Here is a 17,443-nt window from a genome sequence, read left to right as displayed (position 1 = left end):
TGTTGCTACTACCCTGTATAGGAGTTCCGCTCCCCCTTGTTTGATTTGATTCGTTGTTTTATTTGATATTTTTTAAATCGTCTAGCTCTGCACGGCAGGCCTCTGGAGGACTGCCAGTCACCCCCAGTGTGCTTACAGTTCAATAATACACAACAAAAGTCACTAGTTTAGTGAGCTATAAACCCTTTTCATGAGAGCGGAGCTGCTGAGGTCAGAAATTGTGTGTGGTCAGGTGTGGGACACAGTGTGACACTCCGTGGTTTGCAGGGGGAGCAGGGGGTCTTACTGTAGGGGCTCTTATTTTGCAGACCGTGTTTGCAACGCGGGGGCGAGATCCCTGGAGATGTGGTGTCTGTCTCTCTCTCTCTCTCTCTCTCTCTCTCTCTCTCTCTCTCTCTCTCTCTCTCTCTCTCTCTCTCTCTCTATGATCCTGTTCAAACTTTACTTAAAGGGATAGTGTACCCCCCAAAAACATATATTTTAATTTGTTGTCGCAAACCTAAGCCAATAATTTGATGACCAGCGGACCGGTAGGAGACACAAAGGAGACTTTGTGTCTCCTACTGGAACCGCTGCTGGTCATCAAATTATTGGCTTAGGAATGCGACAAAAACTAAAAACATATCCATTAATTCAAGTCTCCATGGGGTGACGAATCGATAGAAAAAAAGTCATTTTGTGGGTGAACAATCCCTTTAACCACTTAAACCTCAGATGGTTGAGCGGAGTCCCTCAGGGCTCTATGCTAGTGTATTTTTAGTTTTCTGTTATTGTTTTTTGTTATAAGCTTTCACGGAAAATAGCCGATGGACAAGTGCGACGTGTTGTGAGCTTGTCGATCTGCTATTTTCAGCGAAAGCTTTCCCCACAATAACGATTGCTGGGGTTTAAGTGGTTAAGCTTAACTCTGCCTATGTGAATCAGTGCTGACTTGCTTGCTTGGCTCATGCACATGCATGGGTGCAAATATGCACACACGCATGCTATGCACGCACGCACATACACACACACATCCACGCAAACACTAAGCGAACACATGCTCGCACACACACCGCAGCACGCATTCACACATCAAACAGAATATGCATGTGTTGGGAACAGGGGTACGGGAGAGTGTGAGAGAGTGAGTGAAAGAGAGAGAGAGTAGAAGCTGCCTGTGTTTTTCTTGTTGACTGAGATACAAAAATAATTCTGTACAGGCAAGCAGTCTGCAGCTTTGGTACTTCACGTACCCTGGAACCCAAAGATGTTCATTAGAGAGGCAACGAGAGAGGAGAGCTGGGACGGGCTGATGGGGCGCGACATCGAGAGGCTGGTACCTCTGAGTTGTGTGTGTGAGAGAGAGAGAGAGATAGGCAGAGAGAGAGAGAGAGACAGAGAGGGAGAGAGAGAGACAGAGACAGAGAGAGAGAGAGAGAGAGAGAGAGAGAGAGAGAGAGGAGAGAGAGACAGACAGAGAGAGAGAGACAGAGAGACCGAGAGAGAGAGAGAGAGAGAGAGAGAGAGAGAGAGAGAGAGAGAGAGAGAGAGAGATTAATCTTCAACCCAATATACTTTGTTGACCCCCCAGGGGTCTGTACTTGGCCCCCTCTTTTTTCCCTCTACTTACAAACTCTTTACCGAAAATAGGAGACGAATAAGCTCACAACACGTCGCTACGTTACGTGTTGTGAGCCTCTAGATCTGTTATCTTTGCTGAATGTTGGCCTATTATGACATGGCCAGAATCGGAACACTATGGGTTCATGGGTCTCGCTGTCGTCATAAGTCATTTAAGTGTTGGCGGTGACTTTTTTTTTACGATCAAGGGAGAGGTTTTGTTGGGTGATGTTGAGGTTTTCCGGCATTCTTGTTGCAGAGTGTGTGCGCATGGGGGCGGGGATAACAAACAAAAATGGTCAAAGTGGAGACAGATATGAGTCGATTAGATTGGGAAACGTGCATTGACAGATACAGTGTCCTTTTGCCCCCGTCGTCATTTTTTAAAAATAATTCATGCATAGATCCCCACTGAGAAACCCCATTTATATACTTTCTCCATTTGTACACATTTATATATAACTATATATAATATCATTTCTATATATCTATATTTTCAGCAAACAAAAGAAAGAAAAGAAATGTTCCACAAAAAAAAGCAACAATCAAACAAATGCCCGGAGAAAATGAAAACCCAAACAAAAGCAAAGATAGACGCACAACAGCAGCCGATTTGGCACTTTGTCATATGACGACACAGCATGTGTTAGTTGACAGTACATAGGAATATCGTAGAATTCTCTTCAATCCCCCCCCCCCCCCACACACACCGGGGGTGGGAAAACAAACACTAGCGGTACATACTTGGCACCAAAGAATGCTGGTAGAATGACAGTATCGTATATTATCAACGTTTTCATAGCTACAGTATATGCTTATACCGTATACTCACTCTGGGGAACCGCCTCCCCAAAACACTCGACTCATCAGTTTATGACTCCTAAGAACGGAGGGAGTGGATGAGAGGAACAGAGCTGGGGTGGCGCTGAGGGGGTCTGAGGGGGGATGTAGAAAAGAGACGGATAGAAGCACACACCAAAACACCCAGGGGGAACACAAGGACCATGACAGAGTATCTAAAGTGAGGGGCGGCGGGGGGGGGGTGGGGGGGGGGGGGCACACAGAGAGCTGGGCGATACACCCATCGTCCCACAGGCAGATTCCAGGGCCGTCGCTCCGATTCGGAGAACGGCGCGTCCTCCTTTGGAAAACAGCGTCCTTGAAAAGATCTAAGTCACCCCCCCGCCCGCCCCCACCATCCCAGAATGGCCACCCGCTGCATCGCAGTTCCGTCGCGCCACCAACGGGGGGAGCTGCTGAAGTTTGACAGCGGGTGGTGGGTGGAGTTGTTTGTTGTTGTTGGGGTTTTTTTTTTGGGGGGGGGGGGAGAAAGAGAGTAAGAGAATGGAACTAAGAGCCAGAGGCCCTCCTCGTCCGGTGGCAAAGCCACTCTTGGCGGGGGTCCCTAGGCGGGGCGCCGCGTGAGGCCATTCCCTATACCCTGGTGGTGGAGTGGGGGTGGGGCAGGGTGTTGTTGTGGCCGGTGGAGGGGTAGGTGTTGAAGGCGTGGAGGGGGTTGCATGCCGGTGATGGTGCTGGGGATCATGGTGATGGTGTTGGGCGTCATCAGCGGCACGTCGTCCGGGGCGCGGCGCAGGGCCAGCGTGTAGTCGGGCGGGCAAGCGGGCCTCAGGATGTCGTGCGGCCGGAGGGGCTCCATGTCGTGGTGGGGGTCGTGCTCCGAGTGCTTCATCTGCAGCGACATGATCTCCTCCTCCTGGCTGTGGGCCAGGTCGTTGGCGGGCCCGCCGCGCTGCGGCGACAGCCGGTGGCGCCGCATCTCGTGGCGCTTGTCGCGCTTGTAGTAGAGCGCGGCGAAGGCCAGGATGTTGAGGAACAGCAGCGAGGCGCCCACGGCGACGGTCACGCTCAGCTCCGTGGAGTAGTCCCGCGTGTCGCCGGGGAACAGGTCCTGGTGGGGGCGCTCCGAGCCCTCGAGCTCCGGGTCGGAGGGGAAGGTGGGGTAAGGGTGAGGGGTGGGGCGGAGCCCCGGGGGCCTGGGCCAGGGTCTGTGGGTAGGGCCCAGACCTGTGGGCAAGCGGGTGGTGCTGGGCACCTCGTCGTTGAGGCTGTGGAGGTGTGGGACTAGCTCCAGCCAGAAGGCCACCTTGTTGGCCCTGTAGTTGTCTCTGACACGGGGCTTCAGGCCGATGTGGAGGTACTGCTTGTCTTTAGAGTTGAACTTGGTCCAGATGACCTCCTCGAAGCGGTTGGGCTTGGTGTGGATGAACTTGGTGTCCTGTGGCACTGGCAGGTTGGGGTCCCTGGAAGGAGAGGAGAGGAGAGTCAGGAACTTTTGAAATCCTAATTCTTAACATTTGTTGGTTTCTTTTGGTGCGCACACTTATACTGTATGTGAAGTGAAAGTAAAACTAAAGCAAGTTTCTTGGCTCCCTCCCACCCTTAGCCTCACTTGTAACCTTAACCATCGCCTGACTTTGACACTTATTTTGCTCCGGGATTAGTTCACATACAGTACAGTTACCATCCCTGGTTACTTTTATTAACATTATATGATGCATTTAAAGGAATTGAATTGAATTGAATTGAATTGAATTGAATTGAATTGAATTGAATTGAATTGAATTGAATTGAATTGAATTGAATTGAACAATTTAACACATTTTTGCACCTCCTCTCCTGTTCCAATTCACCATATCCCTTTAAATAACTTTGCTCTAAACCTCCTTCTGTTGCTGCAGGACAGGTGCCCTCTGAAACGCAACGTTTTTTGCTGAGTTAGGGTATTAGAAGTATTCTAAAAAAACGAACTGAAAGCGAACCCTCTTAACCGGGGCCGCAGCTAGGCCACCATACCCGGTCTTGGCGAAGTTGGTCCAGTACGTCATCACCACGGCGCTCAGCATCACGTCGTTCTTGGAGAAGTTGCAGGGGAACAGGTCCGTGGCGCCGATCATGGGCACGCCGAACACGTAGGGGATCTCGTCGCCGTGGGCGGCGTCGGCCCACTCCGGGCGCGTCTCCGTCTGGCAGTGGTGGTAGAAGGTGTAGAAGTAGACCGGGGACTGGAACTCGGCGTGCAGCTTGGCCGTGGCCACGGCGGGCGCCACCCACTGGTGGTCCGTGAACAGCGCCAGCAGGGTCTTCCGGCGCATGTCTCCGTTGTCCCGGTCGGCCCAGTCTGTGTACATGAACTTGATGGTCTCCCTCAGGATGTCTTTACCTGCGCACAGACGCACACATAATGGTTCTTGAATGGTTCTTTAAAATGGCCACATGGTTCCACAAAGAACCATCACCTACTATATAATTACATTATTTAGTGAATGGTTATTCATGTTCCGCCAAATAGTTCTAGAACCTTTTTTTGTCCAAGTTCTTTGAGGAACCAGAAATGGTTCCTCAAAGAATACTGCAAAAATTGCCGATCTACAAGCTCACGTGTCGCATTCGATGAAGACATTTTTGTTTAGAGGGAAAAAAGGAGTGAATCAAGTATAGACCCCTGAGGGACATTGGTCGAAGAAGTATATAAGGGTTCTTTATAGAACGTTGGTCTGAAAGGTTCTTTCTGGAACCAAAAATAGTTCTATTGCATCATTTTGAAAAAAAAAAATTCGGTTCCAGTTGGCACCTTAATTGGAGAAGGAGGACGAGGAGGAGGAAGGGGGGAGAGAGAGAGAGAGAGAGAGAGAGAGAGAGAGAGAGAGAGAGAGAGAGAGAGAGAGAGAGATGAAATGAATAGTCACGGCAGGAAACGCGGACGAGGTTAAACATCAGACGGGTACAGGAAGGAGAACAGAAGAAGGATGGAGAGAGAGGCAGACGGAAAGGGAGAGAGACGAAAGCATGGACCAAAGGAAGGAAGGCAATAGTGGAGAGTTGGCAGGAACGGCACGGCAGACGAGAGAGATGATGATGACAGGCAAAAGAAGAGTTGGAGAGATGAGAGTGCGGAGTTGTCAGGGAGAGGAAACAGAGCAGCGAGCGAAGGAGAGAGATGAGGGCCGTGTCGGTGGGAAGTTGTACAGCTGTGTGTGTGTGAGAGAGAGAGAGAGAGAGAGAGAGAGAGAGAGAGAGAGAGAGAGAGAGAGAGAGAGAGAGAGAATAATAACAAAGACAGAGGAGAGAACTGATAGAGTGATGCAAAGGAATGAGAATATTGCAATTACACAATTGTAGCTAGCTTGGATTGCTGCCCCAGGCAGCTACACACTCTCTATTTGTGTTGCACTCTCTGCTATTTTTACTGTTCTAACTGTATTTTTGACTCATAAAAGTATCAATACTGCAATGTAGAAACACTCTTACAAGTCTGGTATATTAATGCCGCATTCTATGCCAATGTATTGTACTAAAATTTCCTTTCATTTTTGGTCGATCAGTAATTGGATGGTATGTGTACCCCATTTCATCTTGTTTTGACTACTAGTGTCTGTGGTGTTTTGTAGTTGTTTGTCATGTGTTTGTATGTGTGAATAACATTTTGAAAAAAATCAATAAAAATATTTGAATAATAACAAGTAAAAGTCCGGTAATCAAAATGTACTTGAGTAGAAGTACAAAAGCAAAAGTACTCGTAATTCACAATGTCCGTTCCACAAGTTATCACATGTCTAAAATGTATTAAAAGGCTGAAGTGGTTAATGTATGTTTTGAGTGATGCAAAAGAATGAGAATATTGCAATTACACAATTGTTGGTAGCTTGGATTGCTGCCCCAGGCAGATACACACTGTCTGCTATTTGTGTTGCTCTCTCTGCTATTTTTACTGTTCTAACTGTATTTTCTATTCATTATTTCTTGGGTCCACAATGTTGAGGAAGCTGTAATTACAAGAGTTTCACTGCCTGCAATGTTGTGATGATAATGAAAACCTTGAAACCTCCGCAGGTGAATGGAGGAAGTGCAACGAAGCAAATACGCCACACGCATGACAATCATGCACCTTAAACACAATAATGTTGTCCTCAAGATGAATTGAAATGTATGCTATTCATTCCAAGAGCTATGTACCGTACACATTCAAACAGAGCACGCAGGGTGTTGTTTATCCGCAGACACCACTGAATGGTTATTCTGTTTAATTTAAAGTGGAAGTGATTTCAAGGTCTAGAGAGTCTAGACGATTGAGAAGGTCAATAATGATGTACGCTCAATAAGGCCCTAAATCAGTCTTTATACATGTACTCTAAAACAGAGGAGCAGCAAAAATACCTAAACATCATAATTCTACATATTGCATTGAGCTAATTGCTTAGGAAGCAGCACTAGTGAGGGGGAGGGTGAGGGGGTGGGGTTGCGACATGGCCAGACAAAATGTTTCTGTCATGAGATTTTATTTTGCTCTATCTTTATTCCACGTATGCATTCAATGACCCCGCATTTTATAACATCTGACATCGAATCAAGTACACATATTTCTAACCACGTCTTGAGATTGATTTGAGTTTAACTCTATTGCACGGCGACAAGTCGAGGGTAAGCGACAAGCGGTTCAGGCTCCACTGTAACCAACTTACGCTGCAGTAATGTTATGTTAATCGATTGTTAATTAATTGAAATGCTGTCATAATGCCGAATCCAATCCAGAGAACATTTCGGACTTGTTTCGCGATGTTATTTAACTCAGCTACGCTCCTCCCGCTCAATACGCTGTTTTCTGTGTGTGTTTCATCTCTCTCTCTCCCTCTATGTGCGTGTGCGTGTGCGTGTGCGTGTGCGTGTGCGTGTGTGTGTGTGTGTGTGTGACATCACTGTCATTCAAAGAAGGAAGCAGGCAGCCTGGGGGATCACATTGCAATAAGAGGCAGCATTACTACCCAGCAGAGCCTGAAAGGCCAGCATACAGGCCCACCGTGGAGAAAGATAATGTACATTCAAATAGACACACTCTCTACCCTACCTACTGTATGCAGGAAGCACTGTGACGATGCACTTCACTGGACTCTGCATATGTTATCCCTGCCCGTGGAATGTTATAATGGGTCCTGGTGTGTGTGTGTGTGCATCAAAATGTACTTAAAGTAGAAAGTACTCATTATGCAGTAGAAAGTACACATTGCGACGCATTGTGGGCTTGTAGATCTACTGCAATGTAGAAACACTCTGTTACAAGTAAAAGTCTGGTATTCAAAATTTACTTGAGTACGAAAGTAAAAGTACTCACTATGCAGAATGTCCTTTTCACAAGTTATCATATGTTTAAAATGTATTTAAAAAAATCATTTGAAAATATTAATTCTACAAGCACACAACACTTGCATTCCGACGTGTTGTGAGCTTGTAGATCTGCTATTTTCAAGTAGTCAAAGCTTAAATAGGGCTAAATATGCTATTATGTTTTGTAATAATAATCAAAATCTTCAAAGTAACTAGTATCTAAAGTTTTCAAGTAATTGTGGTGGGGTAAAGTACTACTAGAGTAAATGTACTTGGTTACTTTCCACCACTGCCTGAGAGGAGGTGTACAATGATAAGGTTTCCTCACCCTCGGGGTATCCGTACAGGTTGTCTACAAAGTTGGAGATGGTGTAGTCGAACGCTGCGGCCGAGATGCCGTCGTTGTCTTCGCTGTCGTCCACGAACTTCAGGCCCTCTCCCTGGTTCACCCCTATGAGGATGTCATAGTTGAGGAACTCCCCCTAGTGGACAAAGGGAGGCAGGTGAATGTTTAGTTGCAGTGGTTCTAAAAAAAAGTGGTTTCATGCAACAACAAAAAAGAAATAATTACATGTATTTGGCCGCGGACCCCCCATCTGAAAATGATTTGTGCCAGGTACCCCCATAAAAGATTTGTGTTGTTAAAATATTTCTAAAATATTCAGAAATATTCAGAAAACGTCCGGTAAAAAGAAGAAATATTACAAATTAAAATTCTTCTCTCAGACATCAGATAATAAGAAAAGACAATAAATAAACAGTTGCTGCTTTGTTTAAGTCTTTTTCTGTACTGTCTGCAGTAGCAATTAACACAGAGTTCTGCCCACACACACACACACACACACACACACACACACACACACACACACACACACACACACACACACACACACACACACACACACACACACACACACACACACACACACACACACACACAAAATCTGTCAGTTAGCTGATGTTCACCTCTAGTTTATCTCTCTGTGATTTGGAATTGTTTTGTGGAATTAACAGGGAGAAGTGGTAGTCTAATTACCGAGCAGCGACAATAACAACGTCTCACGCTGCGGTTTATCCCTCGACGATCTACTGCTCTCATTTAGAGCCTTACAAACTGAAGTGCTACCCTTGAAAGCAACCCCGGAGGATTTTTTTATCTCTGTGTTTCATTGTTAAATGAGTTGCAAACAACAAATGTGGGTTTATTTCAGTGCGCATCCTTATTTCACTCATTTGTTTTGTTTACGAGAATGTCCAAAGCGGGACATTCCTACTGAACTGTTTGTTTTATTGTAACACTTTGGTGAATGTTTACATAGAACTCTTGTTTAACCACTTCAACCCTGTATACACTTTGTTGTCCTGAGGGGACCTCTATACTTGGTCCCCTCCTTTTTTCCCCCTCTTCACCAAATCTCGTTGCTGAAAATAGCCAACCTACAAGCTCCCAACGTGTCGCAAACGCGACGCGTTGCAGGCTTGTAGATCGGCTATTTTCACCAAATGTTCGCATATTTTCATCTAATGTTCGCCTATTATGACATCTGGCATTATGGCATCTCACCCAACAGCCCCCTATACCTCAATCTCAAATATAACAGGGGTTTTCTTCACAGCAGTGAAGTTAGACCTACACATCCACAGGTAAAGGCCAACATCTCTAACTGGGCGATATGGCTTAAAAAATTATGACTATTTATGCACCAAATGGCAACATTCTGATATGTCTCCTTTCTACAGTAAGGATTACAATATTATTATAGTCTTATATGTCTTTACACCACACATACACCATTCTGATTGGCCGGGTTGTGTCATGTGGGGACACATTCATTCTCTGTACTACTAATTCTTGGAAGTAAATCAGTTCACAATTAGCAACACCTGGAGATAAAAATATGGAGCCGTATTGAATGAATGAATGAATGAACGAACGAACCATGGAAAACATTTGTAATAGGAACATTTAATAGTTTTTTTGGTAATTACGGAGACGGTTATCTGCGGTATTAAAGTGGGGTAATGCACTCTTCTCATAACTGACTTGCTCCGAGCTCCACTTGCTCCACTTTCTCCATTCCTTACTTAACTGCGAGAATCAGACTTCTGAATGGCATATCTTAAAACAATACTACAGAGACTGGGGACGATATTTAATTTTTCTTCACAACTGTCCAAACATGCAATGGAAATAAGGACGTTTTCTCTATGTCCATGTGGAGGTCAGGTTTCCCCCCGACAGCGACAATATTTATCTCAGTGGTTCTCGAAGTGGGGTCTGGGGAACCACAGGGGTCCTTGGGGAGGTTCCAGGGGGTCCTGAGCTAAATGATTGATACTGTAAGGAACCAAATGGACTCTTATGGGTCTGGAACTCTTAAGAGTGCACAAAATGGAACCAAATGGACTCTTATGGGTCTGTAACTCTTGAGAGTGCACAAAATGGAATCAAATGGACCCGTGAGGCTCCTATCTATCTATCTATCCTACTGGACATGTCCGTCCAGTCCTCTCAACTGTACCTGCTGCATGAGGATCTCAGGGTCGTCGGGCACCACGTCTCCGTCCACCACGGGTCCAAAGGCGATGTGGTAGCGGGCCGGCTGGATGTCCTGGTCCACCAGCTCCCGGAAGTTCTTCCTGCGCAGGCAGTCCACCAGGTCAGCCGTCTCCGTGTAGGTGCAGCCCACCTTCCTGGCCAGGATCTTGGTGTACTTGAGGGGCTGGTAGTTGACGGACCAGCTGGAGATGGCCGTGCCACTCTGGGCGATGGCCCTCTGGAACAGACCTGAAGAAGGAGAGGGAGAGGGAGAGACAGAGAGAGACAGAGAGAGAGAGAGGGAAAGAGATATGTAGGGCGGAAAAGGATTTGTGGACTGCGTTTCCATACACACACATAGACATGCAGTCAGATTAATCAGGTTATGGCAAATCAGTTAAAGCATATACATACGTGTGTTGACTATACAGTTGAAATTGTGCAAAAATCTTTCTGTGCTAATGTGGGGTTGTGCCTTGATTTAGATAATCGGCACAGACACTGTAGGTATTTATGTCCCTTTTAATCAGCTTACTGGTTTAATCTGTATATGGTGGAATTATAAATGTACCGTCCATGTAAACACTCAGTATTGTCACTTCCTACTGTAAACTCAAACTGCTGGTGGTCTCAATACGTCAACACAGAGTGAAGACAGTGCATCTCTCTCTTGCTTCTTTCTTATCCAACAGTCTTACACACAAGCTTCGGCGGTGTAGAAGTGCACCGCCGTCTCGTGAGAATACATTTAGGGAGTGTGAAGAATGGCCTCCGTGTCGAGATGTAACAGGGAGACGGTCTTCTCAGTGAGGGCATCAGATATCATTTCTCTCTCTTTTTCCCCATCTGCCATGTTTGAGATTCTTTTTCTTTTCTTTCTTTTTTTCAGAAACTACCATTTCTTTTTTTATCCTCAGATCTATTCTCAGTGGAGCAAAACTGATAGGCTGAAACGGTATACGCCGTAGCACTGGATCTCAGACAAGAGTTAGGACTGGGAATAGCTTGTCCCAGTGTTTTTTCCCCTCTCTTTCTAGTTTTGACTCTCTCTCCCTCTCTCCCTCTCTCTCTCTCTCACTCTCTGCCTGTGTTTCTCTGCCTTTGCTTGTCCTGCGACGTTTGAACTACTGAAGTGGCTCGTTAAGGGGCTGCCCGCCTCCCTTGCCTCCCTCGCCTCCCTCTCTTCGAGTCCTCCCCCACCCCAGAACTTTCTCCCCCCTCTCTCTCTCTCTCTCTCTCTCTCTCTCTCTCTCTCTCTGGCTGAAGATTGGTTGGTTAATTATTAATCAGAGACTGCAGAGCCTCTCCTTTTCCTGGGAGATCAATTACAGTAGAGTAGGATGTAATGCAGATACTGTAGAGACCTACAGTATCTGTAGGTCCTACCTACCGGTGGGATATTGCAAGTGGGCCCCCAAATGATTGGCAAAACTTTTTATGATAATATAACATTAACATAAATTAACATATTTTAAGGCCTTTTATGCTTATTTATTTTATATTCTAATTCTTCCTTACTCTTTTGAACTGCAAACGTGAAAGCCTGCATAAAGAGTTTGTATCTGTAACTGCGTTCTGACAATAAAGTTGATTGATTGATCGATTGATGGGGTGGGGCTGCGATCGCTTTCAAGATTTTCAAATGGGCCCTGAGCCACAAAACGTTGGGAACCACAGAGACATAGAAAGGAAAACAGAGAGGGAAAGAGACAATCACAGAGAGAGAGAGAGAGAGAGAGAGAGAGAGAGAGAGAGAGAGAGAGAGAGAGAGAGAGAGAGAGAGAAGGCCCTTACACACTGAAGGCATCGGACGCTCGCGTCAAGAAACACACCCATTGTTATGGAAGCGTCAAGTGGATGTGTCAAACCTGTTGACGCGTCTGTCAGAGCACGGTTCTATTTTGGAGTGGACACGTGGCACAGACCACCGAAACACAATGTGTACTGTGTGTATTGCATCGAGGCATTGACGAGTTCAACCCTCCTGTAGAAAAAATGTTTTTAGCTGGTGACGGCAGTGCTTTAAACGGCAAAAATATGGACGAGGAGAACGTTGCCCTGTTACAGGTGCATGCGGAACGGAGAGAGAGAGAGGGATGGAGGGACATAACATACAACAGTCCCAGCATGCCTGCGTGCAGTGGTGGAAGAAGTACTCACATTTTGCACAGTACTCAAGTAAAAGTACCAACACCACAATGTAGAAATACTATGTTACAAATAAAAGTCTGGTATTCAAAATGTACTTGAGTAAAAGTACAAAAGTACTTGAGTACATGTACTTAGTTACTTTACACCGCTGCCTGCGTGTGTCTGTGTGTTTTGGCGCGTGCCTCGTTTCAATCGGGTCGGTGCGGTCCAAAAGATTAATAATTGCGGTGCAGCCGAATACGGTGAGACACTTTGCAATATAAAAATACTCTGTTACAAGTAAAAGTCCAAAATTAAAAATTTACTTGAGTAAAAGTACAAAAGTATTGGCATCAAAATGTACTTAAAGGGGAAATCCACCCCTTTTCAATATTTAACTATGTCATTAATATAGCATAAAGGAGTTGTGTGGAAATAAGAAAAAAGTTCCCCCCTTTCTGTGTTGCCTTGAACTGGAGGATTGATTGTGGGTTTAACATTGCAAATTACACCATGATGAGTCATCACGGTGTATCCACCCCTTTTTTATTGAAAAGGGGTGGATTTCCCCTTTAAAGTACCAAAAGTAAAAGGACTAAATATTTGAAAATAGCCGATCTACAAGCTCACAACGCGCCGCGATGCGACGCGTTGTGAGCTTGTAGATCTGCTATTTTCAAAAAGCCTATGTATAAAATAGGGCTAAAGTGGTTAATGTATGTTTCATTATATCATAGTTTATATCTGAAAAGTAACTAGTAACTAAAGTTTTCAAATAATTGTAGTGGAGTAAAAGTACAATATTTGCCTCTGAGATGTAGTGGAGTAGAAGTAAAAGTATTGGAAATTGGAAATACTCAAGTAAAGTACAAATACCTCAAAATTGTACTTAAGTACAGTACTTAAGTAAATGTACTTTCCACCACTGATAATAATGTATCTGTGGGGGGATTTAATCGTCGCTCCCCATCGTTGCCTGTCATCTTCCTCACTCCGCCCTCAGTCAGTACATCACCGTTTCGCCGTCTCCCGGTCTATATCTCAACTCCTCGTCCTCTCCTCCCGCGGTTAAATTATGCCCTCGGCACATCTATCTATTCCACTTCACCTCTGACCCCCCCGCCGCATGTCTGCTCTTGATCCCGCCCCACACCCCCACCCACTGCCACCCGGCGCCTACACATCATGTCATCCCTCCTGCGCGCGTCTCGCTCTAGAACTTGATTTGCGAGCGAGCGCTGTCGACATGATTTGTGGGGGGGCGCAGAGGGGGGCCGGTCCGACAGGCTCCTTACCTGGGGGCCGTGACTGACAGGCGACGTCCAGGAGGGCTGACTTTAGATGTTGATGAAGACGAGGACTACGGCGATGAAGATGGAGGTGGGGGATGGGGGGAGGGGTGACAGGCTGAGACGGGGGAGACAGTCAGCGACAGGAGATGCGGGGGTTAATGAAGGCGTTCCCAACCTTGGAAGGGGTGTGTATTATACCCATAGGAAAATTCCAAAGATTCATTTATCTGCGTTATTAGCCTTTATATGGCAACTGTTAAAATAATAAATATCTGGGCATCATTTAGGTTATGTAAACACAGTTTTTCTGTGCCTTTGCCCAGCACAGAAGCCGTGCAGCCTGCATAATAACAGGACAGTTGCAATTGACCATATCAAAAGGTGCGCTCGGCCACAACGAGGACAGAAATGTAGCTCAACTCTAAATGTCAGCACTTTGTGAATTCACAATTCTTGCACATTTTCCACATCAGGAAGTTTCTGACCTAATTATTCAGGTCACATAGCATTAAAAAAAAAGGTCGGGAACGGCCAATATTAATATGATGGGTTAATGTACATTACATGTGTAGTTATTAAGGAGGTCATGGTTATAGTGACACAACACAGTGAAACAATGACACGACGGCAGTGAAACAATGACACAACAGTGAAACAATAACACAACAACAGTTAACAATGATATAGTGTTTCTCAACGGGAGCGGTACAGCCCCCAGGGGGTGTACAGAGAAGTCACATGATACTGACCATGATACTGACATGATATGTCACAATAGGAGTCGAGACAATATTCTAGGTGGTGATGGTTATGCTTTAATGTACATGATATCATGGGGTATAAGTACAATAACACTCAGGCCGGTGGTACGGTAGTTCTGCCAAGACACAGGGATCAGACCATAGTTATACTGTTGCTGCTTCAAGCCACTGTTGCTGCCACATATCATAATGTATTGTAGAAGTATGTAGAAGTGATGGTAAAATATACATTTTAGATATATCAACCATAATAACAATATAGTATAATGAATAATTATTCTCCACACAATACTGGCATGATACTGACCATAATACTGACATGATACTGACATGATACTGACCATGACACTGACATGATACTGACATGATACTGACCATGACACTGACATGATACTGACATGATACTGACATGATACTGACCATGACACTGACATGATACTGACATGATACTGACATGATACTGACCATGATATTGACATGATACTGACATGATACTGACTATGATACAGACTATGACACTGACCATGACACTGACATGATACTGACCATGGTATTGATCATGATACTGATCATGATACTGACCATGATACTGACCATGGTATTGATCATGATACTGATCATGATACTGACCATGATACTGACCATGGTATTGATCATGATACTGATCATGATACTGACCATGATACTGACCATGATACTGACCATGATACTGACATGATGCTGACCATGATGCCGACATGATACTGGCATGATACTGACCATGATACTGACATGATGCTGACCATGATACTGACATGATACTGACCATGATGCTGACCACGATACTGACATGATGCTGACCATGTTACTGACATGATACTGACATGATACTGACATGATACTGACCATAATACTGACCATAATACTGACATGATACTGACATGATACTGACATGATACTGACCATGATACTGACATGATACTGACCATGATACTGACATGATACTGACCATGATACTGACATGATACTGACCATGATACTGACATGATACTGAACATGATACACGTTTGTTTTAAAGACAGGTTCACACTGAAAGAATAAGGCGATATTGGGGGGCATTAGCGCATGGTGGCCTGCTTGATCTTCAGACAGGTACATGCACACCAGCACACACACACACAAACACACAGAGCAGTGATTGAAACACTTGTTCGGGTCTCTGAACACGCACCCACTAATCTCTCTCTCCTTTCATCTATTCCTGCTCAGTTCCTCGCTGTGTCTACGATACGTGTGCTCGTGTAAAAGCCGGCTGAGAAAGAGGAAGATAGAGAGAGACAGAGGAGAGAAAAGGTTGAGTCATGGCAGGATGACTTGGGGAGTGTGGCGATCAAGTGGGGGAGCAGGTGACCGTTTGGCTGCGGGTCGTTAGCTATATTGATCTCTAGATCAAAGGCAGTTGGTCCTTACGCCTCTCTCTGTTTGGTGTTACACTAACACTTGTAGACCCCAAGGCCATCTACAAAGTTGACGATTTCAATGCACATCGTTTATCAATAGCCTGTGGACCGTGTATTTTGGTTTACACTCAAGTTTGATTCGTTAACCATGTCTGGAGATTTGTAGAGCGTATCTCACAGTCGTTGGGGGTGCCTTCCTAAGATTGTATTACTCGTCAACTATACTCAACTAGATTCAGGATTTGCTCATTGGCACACCTAAAGCTAACACATATACCCATTATTAATTTGTTGATTACATCACTGTGTATACGTACCAAGGTCATCCAATTTTACCTATCTGTAGGTTTTGACCATTAGAGGGCAGTAAACTCACAACTTTGGCCCGGTGTTGAGGTAGAGTCCACTAAACTGGCTGAGGTCTCCTCCAAAGTGGTTGTTTGACAGCATTGAGCAGCATGGTCACTGAACTTGGTAATGAGTGTACTTGACACAGCAAGCATCCGCTGGAATGCTTTATCTGTTCATGTGGACGAAATATGCTATTTTAACTGTAACGTGTCACAGATCATCCACACAATGTTTGAAGAATAGAAACCAGAGACCGATATAAGTGAGTCATGTCTGACTACTGTATGCCCTTTTCAACTTTTTCTGCACAAGACAGTTTGTAGCATGCTGCTGCACGCCAGAGAGAGAGATATAGCGAGAGATTGAAAGGGAGAGACAGCTATATTCAATAAACGGAAAATTTGAGACAGAAATTGAGATAGACAGATAGAGACAGAAGGAAATAAAGACACAGAGACATAGACAGACCCAGACATAAACAGAGTATCGAGAGGAACTGCAACCGGACACACAGAGACCTTCCCGAATGAGCCAATGAAAATCAAGTGTTTACCCTCCGAGTGGTGCGACAGGATGAGGAGGTTGACGCACGAGGCCCCCGCCCCAGACCCGAAGATGGTGATGCGCTCCGGGTCGCCGCCGAAGTGGCCGATGTTCTCGTTGAGCCAGCGCAGGGCCTGGATCTGGTCCAACAGGCCGAAGTTCCCCTTGGCATTCTGGTCCCCCGTGCTGAGGAAGCCTGAAGACAAGGACAGACAAATAACAACAATGATCCACTTAATCTACATCCAAATCCATGTTGTCAGTGATGGAAGAAGTATGAACTTTTTCTACTTTAAGTAAAAGTATCAATACCCTATTGTAGAAATAGTCTGTTACAAGTTCGGTATTCAGAATTTACTTGAGTAAAGGTACAAAAGTATTGCCATCAAAATATGCTTAAAGTACCAAAAGTAAAAGTACTCATCATGCAGAAGGTCCCGTCTCACGTTTTCAAATGTATAAAAATCCTTTTTATTACAACACAACAATAACTTACAACGTGTCGCAAAGCGACACGTTGTGAGCTTGTAGATCGGCTATCTTCAAATTGCCAAAGTATGTAGGTCTGAACTCTGAAGTATAATCAAAATCTACAAAATAACTAGTAACTAAAGTTTTCAAAGAATTGTAGTGAGTAGTGAGTAAAAGTACAATATTTGCCTTTGA

At 45.0% G+C, this 17,443-nt stretch overlaps 1 protein-coding gene across 1 annotated transcript in view; it reads right to left on the bottom strand.

Moving 5' to 3' along the window:
- Positions 1-3,033: 3,033 nt before the first annotated feature.
- nlgn2a (neuroligin 2a) overlaps positions 3,034-17,443 on the bottom strand; it is a gene marked incomplete at its 3' end in the record, with an annotated part of 163,345 nt that continues 148,935 nt past the window's right edge. The window contains 6 exon segments of the mRNA XM_080451380.1: positions 3,034-3,114; positions 3,116-3,863; positions 4,417-4,783; positions 8,051-8,204; positions 10,245-10,510; positions 16,788-16,973. Coding sequence (XP_080307506.1) covers positions 3,034-3,114; positions 3,116-3,863; positions 4,417-4,783; positions 8,051-8,204; positions 10,245-10,510; positions 16,788-16,973 — 1,802 coding nt within the window.

This window comes from Gymnoscopelus braueri (genome assembly GCF_963280865.1).
Source record: "Gymnoscopelus braueri genome assembly, chromosome: 15".
NCBI classification, from domain to species: domain Eukaryota; kingdom Metazoa; phylum Chordata; class Actinopteri; order Myctophiformes; family Myctophidae; genus Gymnoscopelus; species Gymnoscopelus braueri.
The sequence above is the reverse complement of the archived record's forward strand: the minus strand, read 5'-3'. Positions and strand labels throughout refer to the sequence as shown.